Below are 21,989 nucleotides of genomic sequence, written 5' to 3'. Positions count from 1 at the left end.
TGCACCAAAGTGATCAATACCCTCAAATACTTCCTAAGGAGAAATTAAGCATATTTGTGTATGTTAAAAACAATCTCTTGTGCTTGATTTTGTTTGAAAGACTTATTTTTGCATCAATATGTATGAACCATCACTCTATGCCTCTGCTGAAGGCATTACTTATGCTGCCCTAACTAGTATGCATATTATCTGTATATTATTTTCCTATCTAATGTGCATATTATCTGAATGAATATTGTTATATACTAGGCTTGCACCTTCTTTTTTTGATTGATGTCAAAGGGGGAGAACATGTATGGAGAAGTAAATCAACAACTCAGGGGGAGAACATTTATGGAGAAATAAATCAACAACTCATGGGGAGCAGTAATGAGCACAACAACTCTAAGGGAAGTATACTCTGTTTACTTTGTTTACTCTCTCTGTATTGTATCATCAAAAAGAGGGAGATTGTTATTTTTAAGTTTCAATTATGACAAGTGTACAAAACTAATACATGTGTACAAAACTAATACACATCTACTCTTGACTGTAGAGATCAAAGCATCCGGCCCTTCGAACAAAAAGAAAGGGAAGCAGAAACTTAATTCAAACAAAGATCAAGAAGAAAAGACAAAAGAAATGGGAGACAAGTTGGGTAGGAAATACATCATAGGGGAGACAATTGGAAGTGGTGCCTCTTACCATCAAGCACTCCCTGGATTAATTAAATCCATCCCATAAACTGAAAACCATTTGAGATGCGATCATCTCTTCAAGAAAGTATGAAATATCTCGGCATGAAAATGACATGGAACAGAGCACTCCATGATTTAAAAAATTTAGCCCATCTCTCTTAAGGAAATCAGAGACACCTTGCTCTAATCCAACACTCATCTCTCTTGAAAGAATCAAAGACACCTTGCTGGAATCAGACACAAACACACAACAATACTTGCCTATTAGGTCACTGACGAACTCAAGGAGTGAAGGGCGTAACTACAAATACTCTCTTCTAAGTCTCTCTAAATCTAAGTACAAACACTGTATTCTTGAGTCTACAAGTGTCATAAAAGATAAAAGGAGTTAGAACACAAAACAGAGTTGTATCAACATCCAGAAATCATTGTTGCTAAACATCGTTGATAGTGAACGAGCCAAAACCATCAGTGTTGTAATTCGTTATCAAGATTTAAAAGAACCCTTGTGACCCAAGGGAAACTAGACATAAGTACCATACCGGTACTGAACCAGTATAAAAACTCTTGTGTCTTGTGTTACTTTTAAATTCATTGCATTCATCTCTATCTTATCTGTGTACTGTACAAAAGCTAGTCGACTAAACCAAATCTTAGTCAACTAAGTTTTTAATAATCCACAATTCACCCCTCCTTTTGTACTTTCAGGTTTGTTATTCGTGACAGATGTAATGTGCTAAGAAACGGGAGTCACTCAATTGCGTTAAGGTGGGGTTTCTTCTTTGGGTGTTAGTGTACTAATGGAGCACATGTTGTTTGGCTCATTTGAGTAGTGCAATTGAGATTAGAGCAGAGTGGATGACTCTCGAGAAGGTTCTAGTGAGTCCTAGATTTATATGTGGTATTTGAGGATTTTTCTCGGATTGTTTTGTATATGGATAAGATTTGAGATTTATATTGGGTAGTGTCAAGACTTGCGGTATTTCTGTATCGTTATGGATTCTATATTTCAGTATTATAGAGGTTAAAAGGAAACATCTTCAAATTCACAGAAGGTCTCTTCATAGTGGGCATTTCGGTTACGGTACTATTGGGGGCTTAAGAGGGTATACATCAGCTTGTGGGCCTTAAGACGACGCGGTTTCATGCTAGGATTTCTTGTAGTGAGCTTTGGGTAAGGATCATGTTGTACTGGCAAGGAGAAGTGTTAACTTGAAGGCAATTTGGAAAGAACTCAGAGAAATAGTACATCTTGGTAATAAGTTGGATCAGCATGGTAATGGATATGATCGGTTCATTTGGTTCTTATGATATGGTGAGGCTTTATCGGTGTTTTGTGGAAAAACTCTTGGGTTTGGCGACCTGCATGACTTGGTTGAGTTAGAGAGATTCAGTTTTGATGTCTTGATATTGTGCTAATGGGTTTCGAAGAATTCTCAAAATTTTCTACCACTACTTGAGATGGATGTGTTCTATTGGCATGATGAGTATATTGCGTGTTGTGATTTTTTCTTGGATGTGAGTCAAGTGGAAAGTTAATGGCTGATGGAATGTGTATCATGTTTGTGATTCAGGGTTGATAATGAGGTTCTCGTGTTTTTCTATGATGGCATGATAGATGCAGTGTGACATGTGGGATTGAGATTTGCATGTACAAAATTGCGATTCAGTTTCGAAGGGAAGGTCATGAGTTCTAGAAGGCATAGACGGTTTCAGATGTTTAGAAATATGCTGGCACTATCTGGTATCCCCTAAGAAGGGTGTGCATTTTAGAAGGCGCACAATGTTTTGACTTGCGGATGCTTGACTGGTATTACGATAATCGCTTGGTTGGTTGACTACTGATGTTCAGATTTTTCTAAGTGGCATGGAAGAATTAAGGAAGTATTTCTCGTGAGATGATTGTGCTTGAGAGATGTGTCAATTATTTAGGTGGTGGAGTCGGGATCGCATATAGAGATTTGTGTGTTCTTGTGATTTGGCGACTAGGAGTCTCAGAGGAGGACTATTCCTTGGTTGTGCACTATGAAGTTATGACCAAAATTAGATAGCTGATGGTATGTGTTATGGATAGGTTTCAGTGGATCTTTGGGAAGTTTATCTACCTATTTCGGGAGGATCATAATCGATTTGGAGGCCACTGGTAGGCCTAATGAGAATGTGTATTCTACATCGGGTCGGATTTATTTACTCTTAACAACTATTGTTGAGGAGCGTGTCATCAGTTAGAGTTTATCTTATTCATGTCTGATATGTTTAGTGTGTTACTCTCCTATGCTACGATGGGGTATAAGACTGTTGACTATTTACACGCATGATGCAGTTCTGTTTGGGCCTTGTAGCGAAATTTGAGCAAGATGATTCTTGGGATGTTGAATGGTTGGTTGCACTTTGGTTATGGTCTTCCTGTTTGTGGTATATTGTGCTATCAATTCCTTCATGGTTATGATCTTCCACTTCGCGTATTTGTTGTTGATATGCATATGGTTGTTGATTATAAGCATCATGGCTCGAGGTATTCCATGTGGACCGGTGTTTGGATTGGGTCACGCATTGCATTGAAGTTATGTTAGGATTTGACCCTTTGTGCTTATTCCATGTGTTTTGTTTGTCCTTTTGAGATGGGTTCATGGCATTGCGCCTTATGGTGATATCGGTCAAACTTGCAGAACAGTTCTCTCATTTGATTCTCTTTCCATTATTGGGAGCATTCGAGTTGTTGCTTATTTGATGCACGAATTGCATGGTATGTAGCTTTAGGTAGCATTGGTGTGGCATGTCGGTCGAGTAGCTTGTACTAGATGAGATGAGATTCTTGGACCTAAAATTAGTACTATCGGATTAGGTTAAGGTATGTTTGGAAGAATTATATCAGAAGTTAGCTTATTATTTAGTTATGATTCTTATCGGGAGAGGAAGATCGGCGACTTGTTGATCTGATGAGTGGTTATGAGTTTCTGCATGTTTCATCATCATTGGCAGTGTACATGTTCAGAACAAGGTTTTACTTGATACGAGGATTGTTACCGGTGCCGGGTTTGTTAGTGAGCAGTTATTGTGGCTGAAAGTTATTGCTATGGGTATCTAAGTTATGCGGTATATCATATGATTGTATCTTGGGTTATGGTTTTAACTTGATACAACTTGTTTAGACTTACACAGTGTATAGATGCGAGAATGGGGTCTTAAATTGAGTTCTGAATGTTGGGGATTTGGGTTCTAAGGTTTATGGACTAAGGTTGAAGTAAGGATCTTCAGTTAGGTTGTGTTGTCAGGCTTATATGGATTTGGGTGACATGGGATCACCCGTGGTTATGCGCATGGTGAGTTTATACAGTGATTTGATTGCTTTGGAACGACTCTTGGCATGTTTGAGGACAAATATATGTTTAAGTGGGGGAGAATGTAATGCCCCGACCGGTCGTTTTGAGCATTTGCATAATAATTGGCAAAAGTTAGCAATTTGCACGTTTGGGAAGTTCATAGGTTTGACCGGATGTTGACTTCAAAGTTATTGGGTTCGTATTGTTGTTGCGTAAGTGGAATTATGATTGTTTTTTCATTTGGAACTTGTGTGCAAAATTCGAAGTGATTCCGAGTTGTTTAGACGTGTTCGACGTAAGTTTGGAATTTAGAAAATTGAAATAGTTCATTAAGCTTGAATTGAGGTGCAATTCTTCGTTTTGATGTTATTATGTGCGATTTAAAGCCTCGATTAGGTCCGTGTCATATTTTGGGACTTGTTGGTATGTTCGGACGGGGTCCCGAGGGGCTTATGTGAGTTTCAGATGGGTTTTGGACAATTTTGGATCATATTGGTTATGCAGGTTTTTGGTAGGGATCTGGTGTGGTCGCACCTGCAGAATCTTGGGCGCATGTGCGGAGCCGCAGATGCGGTTGATGAAGCGCAAAAGCGAAAGGAGAAGCTGGGGCAGAAGATCGCAGAAGCGAGGACGCGGCTTATAGGGAGTACTCGCTAATGTAGGATTTGAACCGCATAAGCGGCTGTCGCAGATGCGACTAAGTGGATGCAAAAGCAAATTCAGTGGCAGATTGTATTTAATTCAGAGTTTGTTCATCTTATCATATCTCGAGATTTGGAGCTTGGATAGGAGAGGATTTTCATAACATGGATTGGGGTAGGTATTTTAGCCCCGGTTTTAATTATTTTACATGATTCCATCTTCGATTTTGACATTTAATTTGATGAATCTAAAAGAGAAAATGGGGGGGTTTTGTCTAAACTTTTCTAAGTGAATAATTGGGTTTTGAACATCGATTCAGAGTCGGATTTGAGTTAAATTGGTATGGTTGGACTCGTATTCGAATGGATTGTCGGAATTTGTGGGTTTTGTCAAGTTCCAAGGTGCGGGCCCGATTTGACATTTTGGTTGACTTTGAGTATTTGATTAAAGATTCGACCTTTATCGCTTGGGTTTGTTTCCTACCACATTATTTGATGTTTTTGAGTTGTTTTTGGTTAGTTTCGAGCCGTTTGAAGGTTGATTCGCGCGGGATGGCATTTCTAAAGTATTGTTTGCTTTCTCGGTATTTGATTTGGCTTGTTCGAGGTATGTAACATATCTAAACTTGGATTTGAAGGTAATTATCCCTGAAAACTATGATATTAGATATGTGTTGGGGATGACGCACATGCTAAGTGATGGGTGTGTGTGCGGGCACCGAGGTATTCATGATCTGGGTAGTTCTTAGGTTGTTATGTGCCTTGTTTTGCTATCATGCTCCTTTGATATCATGTTTTCTCCATTTGTATGACTACGTAAGTTATTATTCATGCTAGAAATCATGTCTAGGCTATCTGCTTTATTGTTTGAGATATGATAGGGCTATGTCGCCATGTTGAGCTATTTGCCTTAGCCGTAGTCATTTTGTTCAGCCACGATAGTTATATCCGCATGTTATATCTCTGACTCTGTGCACTTTTGATATACTGTCGCACTCATTATTGGTATCCTTGTACGTGATACGAGTTCGAACTGAATTTGTGGCACATTGTGATACTCCGAGTTGTATAATTGGATTATATTTTTGTGAGATATGAGCCATTGAGACTTGAGCGGATTGATGACTTATTTTGGCCATAGAGCCATGTTGTGAGTTATGTTAGATAGGGTTGCACGCCGCAACGGATTGTTATTTGGATCGGGTTGCTCGTCGCAACATGCCATATTGGCTTTTGATTAGCGCTTTGGTAGGATCCACCTCTCCGGAGACTGACATGCCAGCAGTGAGCGCAGGCACAATGATATATACACATACTTTGGTGAGGGGCAATGATACTAAGCATCCGTATATTGCTGAGTGATTGTGAGTGTGGTGAAGTGGGGCATTTGCGCCAGGCACCTTGAGTGTGCTAATCGTGAGTGTACTTGATTATATCACTATGAAATCATTAACTTGACATGTGTATTTGACATGTAGGCATAGAGATGTATCTTCCTCATGTTAGAAGGTAATATGACATTTGATAATTTGACATGTATATTTGACATGTAGGCATAGAGATGTATCTTCCTCACGCTAGACGGTAATATGACATTTGATGATTTTACATGTATATTTGACATGAGGCGTAGAGATGTATTTTTCTCGTGCTAGATGGTAATATGGCATTTGATGATTTTACATGTATATTTGACATGTAGGCATATAGATGTATTTTTCTCATGCTAGACTGTAATATGACATTTGATGACTTGACATGTTAGGTTTGTTACTTATTGAGTACATGAGGTCGGTTGTACTCATACTACACTTCTGCACCTTGCGTGCAGATCTCGGAGCTGGTGCTGCTGTTCATCGCGGGAGCCGTCATTGAAGATGTACCTACTTTCTGGATATAGCTGCCACTTGTCCTTGGTAGCTTTAGACTTGTAATCTGTTTATGTACATTCCAAACAGAGGTTGTATTCATACCAGCTTTGTAAATCTAAGTCTTAGTGTCTCATGACTTATACTACCGGTCCTTGGGCAATTGTATAAAATTCAGTTATTTCACTTCTTGACTCTTATCATTATTATTAGATTGTGTTAGTTGTTATTTGGCTTACCTAGCGGGTTGGGTTAGGTTTCATAACGACTGGGCAGATTTTAGGTCATGATAATTATATTTTGGGATTGGTTGGTTTGATTGGACGCGGTCCCGGGGGCCTCAGGTGTGTTTCAGGGTGGTTTCAGACCATTTTCCCTTGTTTTGGATCAGCTATGTTCTGGTGTTCGATGTTCATCGCTGTTGCACCCTATTTTGCACAAGTCAAAACTAAATACAACTAATGGTTCTTTTGAAGTTGATAAAAGAGAGTCGCCACCTAATATTTAAGGTATACTAGGGTACTTATAAGTCTATGAAAATTATTATACTAATGGTCTACTAACCGGTGAGATTTGAGTAAGGGTTCTAGTTATTCTATGGCGAAGGTGTTAGGCATCCATTAAAATCCACCTAAGGTGGATCCTTAAACTTTGGCTAGGTTGGGGGAAGACATGTCTATATTCTGTTTAGTTATTGGTTAAAGATGCTAAGTGAAATTTATGAAAATGTTCAAGTTTGTTTGAAAGATCATTGTTTTTTAAAAAAGGTTGCGTATTCTCTTTTAAAAGAGTAATATTTGTTTGTGAGATTTTATAACTTAACTAGTATACTTGCTCGAGCTTCGTGCGGTCATAAAGAATTCTCTTACAAATTAAATACTAAAATCATAATTTTAATGGAAGAAAAATAAAAAATACAAAAAAATTGACATAGATAAGTAAAATAAAGGTATAGGCATTAATCCCCACATTTAGTCAAAAATAATTGTTTCTACCAAAGAAATATAATTTTGGAAAAATGATACTGTATAGCCGCTCTTAAAATAATAGCAGAATATATATATATATATATATATATATATATATATATATATATATATTATATTTTTTGAATATATAAATATATATTCTGTATATTATATACAAAAATTATATAAATTTTATACACTTTTCGACTATCGAATGTAAATAGTTTCTGAGCCGGGCTAAAAGTGATAATACCCATAATGTTTTACGATATAAACGCCCAAAGTATAACTAATATGCTAATAAGCACAAATATGCCCAGCTTCCTGAAGAGAACTCCATGAGAACTCATCTATTTTGTGGTTCGCTTTTATCCTCCATGATAGCTTTATGGTGAAAATTACCTTACATGAGCAAAATAAAACAACATGAAGGTCGCAAAAACCAAGATATATACATTAAAGTTCTGTTGTTTTGAAAGTTATGTATTCCATGAAGATAAGTACATTTCAGTACATTTCAGCATGTATTAAAGGACATCGTGATTTGATGCTGTTTGAATAGATTATTTACCCTCAAAATTGGATAACTATTGAATTTGTACGTGGTTTTAAGGATACGTGATCTAACTTGATACAAAACGAGAAATCAGATTAATGTTAAATTAAGCAATGAATAAATAAATAAATACAAACCACACGAATTGAACAATCTTAGCCTTGAAGGTTAGTCACGCTCGAGTTAGAACTGCTTTTATCGACGCCGAAAACAGAATGACAAGATAATGAGAACTAGAAATAATAATATATTGCTTTGTGATGCGTGTTACAATGTGTTGAATGAATTATCAGACCCCTTTTATATAGTAAAGGAGTCATATTCTAGATACATTTCTATAAAAGTTAAAAATCTCTTGATTTGCTGATTACCAGTTCCTTACTGATACGTGCCGAAATTCTCGCCGTAATATCCGTCCGGTCGCGGATATTTCGGTCTTCTGTTAGTTATCCTCGAGCTCGTTCAAGGCTAAGATCGACACCGGACTCAATTTTCCTCAAAGGCAGGTTTTTCGACCTCGGGTTCTAACTCGGTGAAACTCGAGGTTGATCTTCAGTCCGTGGTCGCCATGTTCCAAACCTAAGCTACCAAGTTGAAGTCGAGCTCGACTTTGACCGCATACAAATAGTTCCCTCATTTTTCGGAGAATAATCGACGAGAAATGATAATAGCCTCCGATATCTCTCCTCGGTGTTCCTCATCAGAAACGACAAATTGAATGAAACATCTCGTCAGTCACATCTTCATGGCATTAAATGCTCGTCAGCCGCTGGTCGGCCACTTATGACTTTGAACCGTCATTTGGAAACTATAAATATCCCCTTCTTCATTCATTCAAACTTTTTACATCCAAATCTTCTCTACTCTTGTCTCTTAGAAATTTCAACACTTTTTCAGTATTAAATCTTTGGCTATTCTGAAATCTTTTCACAAGAACTTCATATTTGTTTTTACCATCAAACTTAATCTTTCAATTTTCTCTCTTTCCTTCACCTATCAAAGAAATGGCAAAGACTTCAAAGTTCGTTCCCCAAAAAGAAACTCCCTCTGCCTCGCGACCGGCTGTAGAGGAAAACATTTCATCTGCTACTACTGAGGAACCGACATCAGAATCTCCTCTGAAGATGTTTGTTCCTACGGGGTTCCCAGCCGGTGCCAATTTCAAGGTCGAGAAAACTTCCTCGGTACTGGGTCAGTGTGAACCGGTCTCGAGATATATATGCTCGATCACCGACAGCTTCCTCTCCAAGGTCAAGGAAGACTGCAACTGGGCTGATAAGCACGTGGTGGTTCCTTCGCCCGAGGAAGCGATTACTACCCATGTGTAGGTGTTTTTAAGTATTTACACTTATCCCTTCACGTTGGACCCCATGGATCCGGTCATCGTCGCCTTCTGTAAGAGGTACGAGGTGACCCTAGGTCAAATTCATCCCTCTTTCTAGAGGATAGTAATTCTCCTCCGCTTCTTCGTAAACAAAATTTAAAGATGTCCTTTCCCATCGATCATCTCATACGTCTGTACAGTCCCCGACTCTATCGAGGGGGATTAATAAAACTTGCCAGTCGGGCTAGTAAGGCTCCATTCTCGAGCATCGATGAGGATCGGGACCGAAGCTGGTTAGGACGATTCATTTGAGTGAAGACCTCAGATTTAATCCCGGCCGAGGATATGCCATTTTGCGTGAAATGGAACATGAAACGTAAGTATAACCTTGCCTTCAAGATTTCATTTATTTGCTTTTTCTTTTTCTTCCCTTCTCACCAATTTTTCATGGTGGTGCAGCTGTCGCTCGGATGTCGGATGCAGTTCCTCGACTCAAGGAGTAGGTCTAGGGAATCGTGTCCTAGAAACCATATTCTGAGTGCGCATGGCACGAACTTTTAAAGGACCGGTGGGAGCCCCGTTCTCACGGTAAGATTCCGCTCTCGACTGAACACCACTTATGTTTCCTCCGTGCTGCCGAGCCTTTACTTCTTTTTCTTTTCTCTGCAGGTCTTCCCAAGGACATTACAATGAGGCCCCCATCTGGTGATGAAGATATCCTCCCCAAACCATCTTCTTCGAGGCATGATAAAGAGAAGAAAAGAAAATGGGCTCCGAGCTTCCAGAAGAAGAAATCGAGGAGGAGGCTGGTGCGCAAATTCACCGAAAGTATCAGCGCCCGAGAGCTCCCATCGGACTCACTCTATCAGTTAAGGGATGAGTCTGAAAAAGAAGAAGAAGCTTCAGAATTGGTGGCCCGCGTGCAGCCACAGTTCGAGGGACAAAAGGTCCCCGAATCGGAGAGGGGAGGCACCAAATTACCCAAACCAGGGGGCCGGTGGAGAGGCAGTGGCTGAGGCCTCGGAACCAGAGAGGGGAGAGGTCATTTTGCCTCAAGTTAGGGAGACCGATAAGGAGGCTGCGGCCGGTGTTTCTAGGGCAGAGGACAATGCCCCGAAGGGCTTACTTAGAGTGATAGATCTCTCTGAGTCGCCTTCGTTTACCAACTCTATGATCAACGAGGCCCAAACGCTGAAAGGTCAGCTCGACGAAGGGCCCCAAGTGGTAGCATACTTTAACAACTTCTTTGATGGCTTAGATTCTACCACCTCAGAGGATGTCACCGGGTTGGGTGACTTACCGGTACCAAAGAAGAGATCGTCTTCGGGAGCCAGCGGGCTTTCTATAAGTCCGAGACTAGTAAACCGGTTCCCATCTCCGAGTGCAGATCCTCACCGGAAGCGGTCGATTATCATGTCCATTTCGGAGGATGCCCAAATTCTCTCAGCCCCCTTAGGGGTTGCCAGTTATCTTCGGTGCCTGGTGACCGAAGAGGATAAAGCTAAGAAGGACGAGATGGGAGCGCCCTGCCTTTTCAACGAAGCACAACATGCATTAAATCGGGTAATTTTGAACGCCTCTTTATTACGTACTTAGGTTAATTTGCAAACAATCGTAACTTTTTTCTTTGTGCTTGTAAGCCTTGGTGCTTCATCACGAGACTTTTCTCCAATATTGAGAACAGTTAAACCATCATGAGGCCGAAACTCGAGATCTCACTGAGAAGAGGGATGCTTATAAGCTTCTCAGTGAGAAACTCCAGGCCGAGCTAGGAGCGGTTCGGAAGGAGCATGTCGCCCTGGTCAAGTAGGTAAGAAGAGTATTCGAAGTTAGTGATGATGAGTCAGACACAATGACTAATGGTATGAACCCGCAGGTTCAAAAGAAACTTGACTAGATCGAGTAGCTCCAGGAAGAGGTGGACATGGTGAAAGTTGAGGCCGAAGAATGGAAAAGAAACATGGACCGCTTGGCCTCGGAAAAGAAGACTGCCCGGGCACAATTAACTTCGATTGAGGTCCAGCTCCGGGCTGCAAAGGAAAAGGCCTCGGTACAGGCCAAAACGATCGAGGAGCTCCAGACTCAGCTGAGCTCGGCGGTCTCCAGTCAAGAAAATTTGGCCAAGGAACTTGAGGCGGCCAAGTCTGAGGTTGTCGTGGTTAAGGCCGAGGCCAATAAGAGGGTGGCCCAGCACAAGGCTGATGCTGAGGCGGCTCAGGACCAAGTGAGAAATTTGGTAGAGCATATGAAGGGCAATCCCGAAGGGAGTCCCTAGAGGGAGATCATGCTCGGGGTTTTGACCTGTTGGATGAAATCGAGAATGCCAAGGTATTCAAAGCCAAGGCCAGGAAGATGGCTTTCCTGAGGAGGAAGATTTCGAGGGGTCTGAAGATTCGGGTGAGTCCATAGGTGATGGATACCCCGAAGGCGATGATGCGGCCCCCGGCAAAGACTAGGCCACTTAGGATGTTTTTGTCTTTTGCTTTTTGAGGCCGTTTGGCCGTTGTAAAATTTTGTATCGAGGTTATTTGGCCCATGTAAAAATAATTTTAGATATGAATATATAAGGCTTTCTTTCCCTTTCACAGCTTTTGAATTTTTCCCTTTGCTTTATTATTTGTATTCACAAAGATCGAAATGCCTTAGCATGAAATAATTAGGTTATGTTCGAAGGTTCAAACAAACCTTGCTTTTACATTATTCTGTTTTAAGGCATCCTGGGAGTTCGGTGTTACAGAAAATTTTCTCCCGAAGTAAGCAATTTAGATTATAGTCTGCCGAGGGTAGACTTTATAACCGGTTATGAATTTTTGTTTTGAAGGCCTTGTTTTTGTTACGGGTCTCGAAAGTCTCCGAGCCGTGTTAATATGGTCGTAGCCTTTTTAGTTTAGGTGTCGCCCAGTAGGCTTACTTTCCCGAGTTATTCGGGCTTGCCTAAGATAACAGTCCCCGAGTCGGGGTGGCCATGACCTTTGAAATTTGGGGGTTGCCTTATAGGTCATATGCTCTCGAGGTCAAATAGCTTGGACCGTCTGAGTTTGTTTTCGGACGGCAGTCCCCGAGTGATTGTTCGAACTCGGGTTAAGGCGGCCCTTGGGCTTGAAACCTTTAGGGGATCGGAAGTAGGGAATTCCTTAAGAAATGCAAAGAAAAAAAATTAAAGTACAAGATGTTTGTAAAGAAAAGACTTCTCTTTATTCTTGTGTGTAATAGTAATACATGTGTACATGCTTTGTGTCAGGGTTCGAGCAGTCTATGTGGGCACGGTTCATTTGACTGTCTGGCCCTTACATTAAGTCCTATCGATCGAGATCCTTCGATCCTGAAGTCTCTTTCCATGCTAAAATCGATATCAGAGGGTAACGCCCCCCCAGTGCTCGGGGTTGATCGAAGTGAGGCCTCGAGTGCTGTTGTGATTATTGCCACCAGTTCATTACCGGCCTTCGATACTAAGTTAGAAGAATTTACTAGTTGCCTCGTTAAAAACCTTGTCATAAAACCTATTTGGGACAAAACCGATTCAAGGGAAAAAGAGTGCAACGCGTACTTTCAGACTTAAAATCTCGTATCGTCCCTTGTTGGCTACCTGCAAGCATTAGTTTAAGATGTAAATAAAAAAAGAACGGTGTCGACCTTAGCAGTAATATCACTTTAAGTGAGTTATATTCCAGTTGTTCGGTAGTTGCTAGCCGCTCATTGTTCCGAGTTTGTAGGATCCTTTTCCGTTGATCTCGATAATTTGGTACGGTCCTTCCCAGTTCGGTCCCAATTTCCCTTTGTTCGAGTTATGGGTGTTCAGTGTGACCTTTCTTAGTACCAAGTCCCCGGTATAGAAGTGTCGAAGGTTGGCCCTTCGATTGTAATACCTTTCGATCCGTTATTTTTGTGCGGCCAACCGGACAAGGGCGACTTCGCGCCTTTCATCTAATAGCTCCTGGCTCATACTCATAGCCTCATTGTTTGATTCCTTTGTTGCGTATCAGAATCTGATACTTGATTCTTACTTCGACCGAAATCAGAGCTTCGGTGCCATAAACTAAAGAAAATGAGGTAGCCCTGGTACTGGACTTCGAGGTCGTACGATATGCCCATAGGACTTCGGGTAGTATTTCATTCCATCTCTCTTTGGCATCGGTTAACCTCTTTTTAAGGTTTTGGATTATGGTTTTGTTGGTAGATTTGACTTGTCCATTCCCACTAGGGTGGTAGGGTGTTGATAGGATCCTTTTGATCTTGTGGTCTTCGAGGAATTTTGTTACTTTATTGCCGACAAACTATTTCCCATTATCGCATACAATCTCGATTGGCATTCCAAATTGACATATGATGTGGTCCCAAATGAAATCGATGACTTCCTTCTCCCTGACCTTCTCGTATGCCTGGGCTTTCACCCATTTAGAAAAATAGTCAGTCATAAATAATATAAATTGAGCCTTACCAGGTGCCCATAGAAGGGGGCCAATGATGTCCATTTCCCACTTCATGAACGGCCATGATGACAAAACCGAATGCAGCAGCTCCCCGGGTTGATGAATCATCGGAGCGTGTCATTGGCATTCATTACATTTTCAAACGAACTCCTTTGCATCTTTTTCTATGTCGATCCAGTAGTAGCCGGCTCTGACTATTTTTCGGACCAGCGATTCGGCGCCCGAGTGATTTCCGCAAGTACCTTCGTGGATTTCCCTCAAAATGTACTGAGTATCCCCCGACCCTAGACATATTGCAAGTGGGCTATCAAATATTTTTCTGAACAGAGTTCTATCTTCGGACAGGATAAATCGGGTTGCCTTTGTGATGGTAGGCTATAATTTCGTATTTTAGTTGCTTATTGCATTCTAATTTACTGCACCTTAATTCAGTTTGGGCTTTAATCGCTAGTGTTCTGTACTAATTATGTATTTTATGCCTTGTAGGAGAATTCCGAGCTATGTAAATGTTATGGATATAATTTGAGCTATTTGGATCTTTGAAATTTGAGTAAAAGCCCAAGGGATTAAGCCGGGATCGCGTTCGGGGTCGAATGCCACGTCTGAATGTCAAAATCGAAGAAAAAAGCCGGACTCTGAGAAAAGTGTACACATGCGGCGCGTGGCATGCCGCGCCTGTACATTATCCGGCTGCCTGACAGATTTTAACTCTCTGAACTTTCCCACTAATGGGGGCATGGCGCGTCGCCCCATGCAGTGCGCCTGTGAAATATTTATAGAGTATTTTCCTATTTCGCATAGGAGAAGTTATTTTCGTCTGGGCCCGACCCTACTTGGTATACATATATGAAAAATGTTATTTTGGGGACTTTTGATACATCTTAGACCTAAGTAAGCCAAGGAGGAGGTGGAGAAAAAAAAAGCTCAAGGATTTTATAATTCAATCCTCACTCAAGATAAGGGTTTGGATTGTTTTATGTTTTCCTTTAACCTAAACATTGTTATGATGAATTACTCCATATCCATGGAGTAGTTCTATTTTAGGGTTTGATGGATTTGGTGTCTTGATACTTGTTTGTGGATAATTAACTCTAGTTTTTATGTATTGAATCGTTTTGGATATTTTAATTGTTGCATCCATATGCACTAATTCAATTAATTGATAGAGGCATAACTTGTGACATTGTTGCATTATATTTTGTTAGTTGAAGTCATTAATTCTTCTTAGTAATCGGAAGTGTCTAGTTGAATTGTTGATTAAACTTAGTTAGGAGGATAATCGAGATACGTTCTCCTAAGGACCAATCTACGAATTCTTGCATATCTTCACCGAGCGTAAATTGGTTCATATCGTGAGGTTGAGACTTAATCGAGAGAGGAGTTTCTACTAATCAATTGAACTAATAATCAAGTGAATTCGAGAGACTCACTTGAACATTAAAATTGAATTATCTAGAGTTTAATCCCAAATATTTGTCTTGCACCTATCCTATCGACCCTATCTTCTCCCAATTGATAACTTCCTTTGCTTAATACTTGTGTTGATTGTCATTAGCCAATAGTATAGATTCTTAGTTAAATTTAGTTTTAATCACATAACCCTAAATTGTTGATCATCTTGGATAGTAATCTAGTTACAAACTACGATAATGTTGTTTAACTCTTATCCCTGTGAATACAATATTTTAATTTACTATATTCGACTAGCGAGCATATTTTAGTGTGTGTTTTTAGCTCATAAAATTCTGGCGCCGTTGCCGGAAATTGGTAATCAATAGTGTTAGAAATAGTTTGTAGTGCTAATTCAGGAATTTGTTTTTCCTTTTTACTGTTGGTGTTCTTTGACTGTGCGCAGGTTACAAGTTAGATTGGTGCATGACCCGATCTTCTGGGAAGGAATTGCTACCATACGAGCCAGAAATTAAAAAACAACTGCGACAGTTAAGAAAGGAAAGAAAGATCACCGAGACGCTAGAAAAGGTTGGGCAATCCTCAACCAAAGATATGGCTGGAAACGGTGAAGATAATGTTGATTTGGCTGCGAGAGAGGTAGCCCAACTTAGAGAAAAAGCAGCAAGAGATGCTGAAGAAGCAGCACTTAGAGATGCACAAATTGCTTATGAGGAGGATAGGGCTCGACGAATTAATCAAAATCAACCCTTGGGTGCAAACCAGTTCAGAAACATAACTCCCGGTGCTGGGAGACCACTTGGTGATTACGCTAGACCGGTCTACAACCAAGGCTTATCTAGTGTGAGACCACCCCAAGTTGCAGCCAATAATTTTGAATAAAGCAAGGGTTGCTCCAAACTTTCCAAAACAGCAGTGTCTTTAAAGGAAAGATGAACGAAGATCCAAACAATCATCTAATGGACTTCAAGGAGATAATGAACACCTTTCAATATAATGGTGTGTCACAAGATGCAGTTTATCTAAGGGCATTCCCCTTCACACTTAAAAATGATGCAAAGCACTGGCTTCGAAGCTTGGCCCATGGATTGATTAGAACATGGGAGGAGATGACCAGAAAATTTCTTGCTAAATATTTATCCTCAGCTAAAACGGACAAGTTTAGAAGAGAAATCCATAACTTCTGTCAAAATGAGACTGAAATTGTGTTTGAAGCTTGGGAGAGGTTTAAGGAGATAGTGCATAAGTGTCAGCATAGTGGAATAGAACTCTGGATGCAACTCCAGGACTTTTGGGATGGATTGACACCGACCTCACGGAGAACATTGAGTAATGCAGCTGGAGGCCCGTTGATGAAAAAGACTCCAGAGGAGATAGTCACTATTCTTGATGAGTTGTATGAAGATGCAAATCAGTGGCCCTATGAAATTGCTGAAAGAAAAAGATCAATTGATGTTCACCAGGTTGATACTAACACATCTGTGCAGGTACAGCTTAGTGCCATGGCAATAGAAATAAGGAAGTTGACCTTAGCTTCGATACATAATGAGCCACATGCAGCATGTGACATATGTGGAAGAGGACACCCTACTCATGAGTATCAATCCTCAACTGAGGAAGTAAATGCTCAATGCAATGGGTCAGATGCACCCCGGTTTTTTATGGAGTTCACCTGGGGGTACTGCAAATGCATGGCAACAAAATAACTCCAGATTTCAAGGAGCCCCTGGTTTTATGAATCAGCCGAGGCCGGAGTTTCAACCTCAACAGCCAATTCAGTCTAGGTTAGAAGATCTGATGAAATCCTTCATTGTCAAGACTGATGAGAGATTAGATGCTCATGGTGCAGCTATCAAAGAACTTGGGACAAGTTTGCGTAACTTGGAGATATAAGTGGAATAAATGGCAACTATTTTATTTGAGAGAATCCCAGGTACTCTGCCAGTAGATACTGAAATGAATCCCAAAAGAAACGGTAAATGTTGTAACTATGAGAAGCGGACAAATGTTGAAAGATCCCACTCCAATTCACAAAGAAGCTGCACCTGAAAAAGAAAGTGGGAAGGAGCTAAAAATTAAAGATGATAAAAGGACTGAGAAGAAGAAAGGCAAGAAGGGAGCTGAGAAAAATAAGAAGGAGGAAACTTCAAGAAGGGGGAATATGATGATGTGAGAAAGCACATGCCTGCTTTACCTTTTCCCCAAAAGCTTTATAGAGAGACGCCGGACAAGCAATTTGAGAGATTTCTGGATATGTTGAAACAAGTTAATGTAAATTTTCCATTTACTGAAGTTCTCTCCCAATTGCCAGCTTATGCTAAGTTCTTGAAGGAAATCCTGACAAAGAAGAGAAAGATAGAAGAGACCTCAGTGGTCAAGTTCACAGAGCATTGCAGCGCGATCTTGCAAAACAAACTCCCACAAAAGTGTGGAGATCTTGGGAGTTTTACTATACCTTACTCGTTAGGCACACTTAATTTTGATAAGTCTTTGTGTGATTCTGGTGCCTCAATTAATTTAATGACTTTGTTTATTTACAAGAAACTGGAGAATGAGCTTGGAAAAATAAGGTCAGCACCAATATCCTTGCAGCTGGACGACCAAACAACGATAATACCCTAGGGGATAGTATAAGATGTCTTAGTGCGAGTAGATAAGTTTGTATTTTCTATAGATTTCATAGTGGTGAATATGGAGGAGAATAAAGAGATACTCCTAATCTTAGGAAGACCATTTTTAGCAACGGGTAAATCTATACTGTATATACATGATAGGAAACTCATGCTTAGAGTGGGTGAGGAGACTGTAACGTTCGAGATGAATGTAGAGACGGGGGTGAAAAAGGAGAAGCCAGCTGCAAGTGTTGAGTGGAAAGTGAAGAGTTCGAAATAAAAGGCTGCAACGAGTGGAAAATATAAGTGTGGGGTGTACCCTAAGAAGGCTGAGAAGAAGCTGTCTGCATGGATGTGTGCATTGGTTCGGGCGCGTGGAATGGAGCCCGACTTTGACTCAGACCCCGACTGAAAATTTAGGGAAGTTTTCTTTACCTTATGCTTTTTAATTGTATGTCATGGGGACATGCCACAACTTAAAGTGTGGGATGAGGAAAATTGTATGTTGTATGTATCTGTGTTAGTAATTTGGTTTTGTTGTTTTAGTAGTTAGATAGAAAAATGAGAAAAACCATAAAAATTTAAAATTTTTGACTTTTCCCGACGATGGATATCGTTCGACGGGTTTCTTGAGGGATTAAAGTCGAAAGAAATAGACAAAAAGATTTTATTTTGTTAGGTAGTGTAATAATTCCCCCTTGGTTTTTCTTTGTGCCGCGGTTCTTTTTCAAGGGTTTTGTTTGAACCAGGTGTAGTTAATTTGTGTTTTGTAGCATAGTAGGAACCCGTGTGCTGTGTTTTGAATTGAAAGAAATATCTCTTGACTCTATTATACCTTGAGAATAGTGAGTGCTCTAGCTATGACGCTTAGGCTCAGTTTTGACTCTCGTAGAAGTACCTTAAATTATATGACCTTAACTTTGCTTAACTGTTTCGACTAGAGTGTCTTGATAATCCAATCTTGAGTGAGTTATGTGCCATGTGTGTGTGAGATGTTGTATTATTCTGTGCATTGCATTTAATGTCTAGAACTTGCCTCGTGTGTTTGCAAAGCGAAATAGTAGTGTTGTTCAGTCTTGGAAGTGATTTAGGCATTTCTTTGTTGAACCAGTTATATGCTCTTACCCACCTAATTGTTATGTATCTTAGTTGACCCCCTTGAGCCTGTAATCTTATTTTTTTGGCAACCACATTACAAGCCTTACCTATTTGTTTTGAATTGACCATCTATTTGAACCTTTAACCTCTCGTGAGCACTTAAATTTGTTATGAATCTTTGTAAAAGTTGAAGTGTGGGGTGGTTGGTTTGGCTTTTGAGTGGAATTAATGAAATAAGGAGAAAGGTGCATTGTATTGGAAAAAAAAAGTAAGAGCCACTTAAATTGAAAAAAAGAAAAAAGAAAAAAGAAAAAAAATGATGTATGATTGTGCAAAATATTCCATGATAGTGGTAAATCATGATGTAATTGTGCTTAAAGAAGTTGGGCGTTAATGTATATTGATGTAAAGGTGGAGTTATGGTTTAACATAAGTGTGGGGTTTTGAACAATGAAATGTATGTATTAAAGTGCTTAGGGAGGTGGAGTCGCTCTTATATCTAAATGTATCCTACTCGTCCCTCAACCTACATTACAACCAATTAAAGTCCTACTTGATCCTTGACTGAATGGGCTCGATTAGTAGAGTAGTACACTACGGGCAAGCCTATGATTCATCTTTTGTGGCATATGAATGTTATTTCTGAGAGAGTGAATTCTTTCAATATTGAGTTCCTGATTGTTGTTAAATTTGATGGTGTGTGGAACTACTCTCTATTGTTGTGAGGGCACTTGATTCATGAAGGAAAGGTAATGTCGTTGCTATCTGTGTTAGAGTAAGTAAGCGGGTTATAAATAATGCGTGGTGCTTTCGAGTCAAATCTTGAGGCTAGGATGTTACGGTGTTGCGCTTAATCTATTTTAATTATTCTTGGTGTGATGAGTTATAAGAGTTGTTTAAAAAGGTCGTGTTTATATGAAGTGTAGTTTGATTGCTCGAGGACGAGCAATGGTTTAAGTTTGGGGTGTTGATGGTAGGCTATAATCTCGTGTTTTAGTCGCTTATTGCACTCTAATTTACTGCACTTTAATTGAGTTTGAGCTTTAATCGCTAGTGTTCTGCACTAATTATATATTTTATGCCTTGTAGGAGAATTCTGAGTTATGTAAATGTTATGGATCTAATTTCAGCTATTTGGAGCTTTGAAGTCTGAGTAAAAGCCCAAAGGATTAAGCCGGAATCACGTTCGGGGGTCGAATACCACGTCTGGATGTCAAAATCGAAGCAAAAAGCCGGATTCTGAGAAAGGTGTACACCCGCGGCACGTAGGACGGCGCGTGGTGCACCGCGCTTGTACATTATCCGGCTGCCTGACAGATTTGAACTCTCAGAACTTTCCCACTAATGCCTCGCGTGGCGCGTCGCCCCATGTGGCGCGCCAGTGAAATTTTTACAGAGTATTTTCTATTTCGCGCAGGAGAAGGTATTTTCGTCTGGGCTTGACCCTACTTGGTATAAATACATGGAAAAACATTATTTTTGGGACTTTTGACACATCTTAGAACTAAGTAAGCCAAGAAGGAGGTGGAGAAAAAAAAAGCTCAAGGATTTCATCATTCAATCCTCACTCAAGACAAGGGTTTAGATTGTTTTATGTTTTCCTTTAACTTAAACATTGTTATGATGAATTACTCCATATCCATGAAGTAGTTCTATTTTAGGGTTTGATGGATTTGGTGTCTTGTTACTTGTTTGTGGATAATTAACTCTAGTTTTTATGTATTTAATCGTTTTGGATGTTTTAACTGTTGCATCCATATGCACTAATTCATGTAATCGAGAGAGGCATAACTTGTGATATTGTTGCATTATATTTTGTTGGTTGAAGTCATTAATTCTTCTTATTAATCGAAAGAGGCTAGTTGAATTATTGATTAAACTTAGTTAGGAGGATAATCGAGAGAGGTTCTCCTAAAGACCAATCCACTACGAATTCTTTCATATCTCCACCGAGCGTAAAGTGGTTCATATCGTGAAGTTGAGACTTAATCGAGAGAGGAGTTTGTACTAATCAATTGAACTAATAATCAAGTGAATTCGAGAGACTCACTTTAACATTAAAAGTGAATTATCTAGAGTTAAATCTCAAACATTTGTCTTGCATCTATCCTATCGACTCTATCTTCTCCCAATTGATAACTTCATTTGCTTAATATTTGCGTTGATTGTCATTAGCCAATAGTATAGAGTCTTAGTTAAATTTAGTTTTAATCACATAACCCTAAATTGTTGATCATCTTGGATAGAAATCTAGCTACAAACTACGATAATATTGTTTAACTCCAATCCTTGTGGATACGATATTTTAATTTACTATATTCGACTAGCGAGCATATATTTAGTGTGTGTTTTTAGCTTGTCAATTTGTACGCAGGGCCCTAGATTATTTTGGATCCGAGGGCAGTTTACCGGTCCTGAGATATTCTATGTACTCATTCCTCCAATCCCAAGTTAGGCTAGTTGTGTTAATCTCGACGTGGCCTTCTTCCACCACCAATCTCATAAGTTGTACGACTTCTCCCGAATTGAACTCGTCGTCTTTGACCGACGACCCCAAGTTAGCGAGGGCATCAGCCTCGCTATTTTGATCCCGAGGTACATGTTGCAGAGTCCATTCTTTGAACCGATGTAATGTCACCTGTAACTTGTCCAATTATCTTTGCATTCGTTCTTCTCTAACTTCGAATGTTCCATTTACTTGATTTACCACAAGGAGGGAGTCACACTTGGCTTCGATCACCTCTTCCCCCAAGCTTTTGGCTAGTTCAAGGCCTGCAATCATGGCCTCATATTCGGCCTCATTGTTAGTCAATTTCACAGTTTTAATAGATTGTCTAATTATATTACCTGTTAGTGGCTTTAGTACGATGCCAAGTCCAGACCCTTTTGCATTTGAGGTGCCATCCATAAAGAGGGTCCAGATTCCCGAGGAAGTTCCTCAGTTAACCAATAGCTCTCTTTCGACCTCGGGTATTAGGGCCGGCATAAAATCGACCACAAAGTCTGCCAAAATTTGAGACTTGATGGAGGTACGAGGTCGGTACTCAATATTGTATCCACTTATTTCTACGGCTCACTTGGC

General features: G+C 40.0%; 1 protein-coding gene across 1 annotated transcript; it reads left to right on the top strand.

Moving 5' to 3' along the window:
* Nucleotides 1–11,281: 11,281 nt before the first annotated feature.
* Nucleotides 11,282–16,079, top strand: LOC138899904 (uncharacterized). The gene is made up of 2 exons (XM_070186603.1): nt 11,282–11,609; nt 15,643–16,079. The coding sequence occupies exons 1-2, from the start codon at nt 11,282–11,284 to the stop codon at nt 16,077–16,079; spliced, it is 765 nt and encodes a 254-aa protein (XP_070042704.1).
* Nucleotides 16,080–21,989: the final 5,910 nt, after the last annotated feature.

Source organism: Nicotiana tomentosiformis, chromosome 10 (assembly GCF_000390325.3).
Source record: "Nicotiana tomentosiformis chromosome 10, ASM39032v3, whole genome shotgun sequence".
Classification (NCBI taxonomy): Eukaryota; Viridiplantae; Streptophyta; class Magnoliopsida; order Solanales; family Solanaceae; genus Nicotiana; species Nicotiana tomentosiformis.
The sequence above is the reverse complement of the archived record's forward strand: the minus strand, read 5'-3'. Positions and strand labels throughout refer to the sequence as shown.

What these genes read in the sequence shown, in the direction of transcription:
- LOC138899904 (XM_070186603.1), top strand. Translation starts at nt 11,282, where the DNA reads ATGGTGAAAGTTGAGGCCGAAGAATGGAAAAGAAACATGGACCGCTTG. An exon ending in TTTGGTAGAGCATATGAAGG is followed by an intron (nt 11,610 to 15,642) that starts GCAATCCCGAAG and finishes GACTGTGCGCAG; the next exon opens with GTTACAAGTTAGATTGGTGC.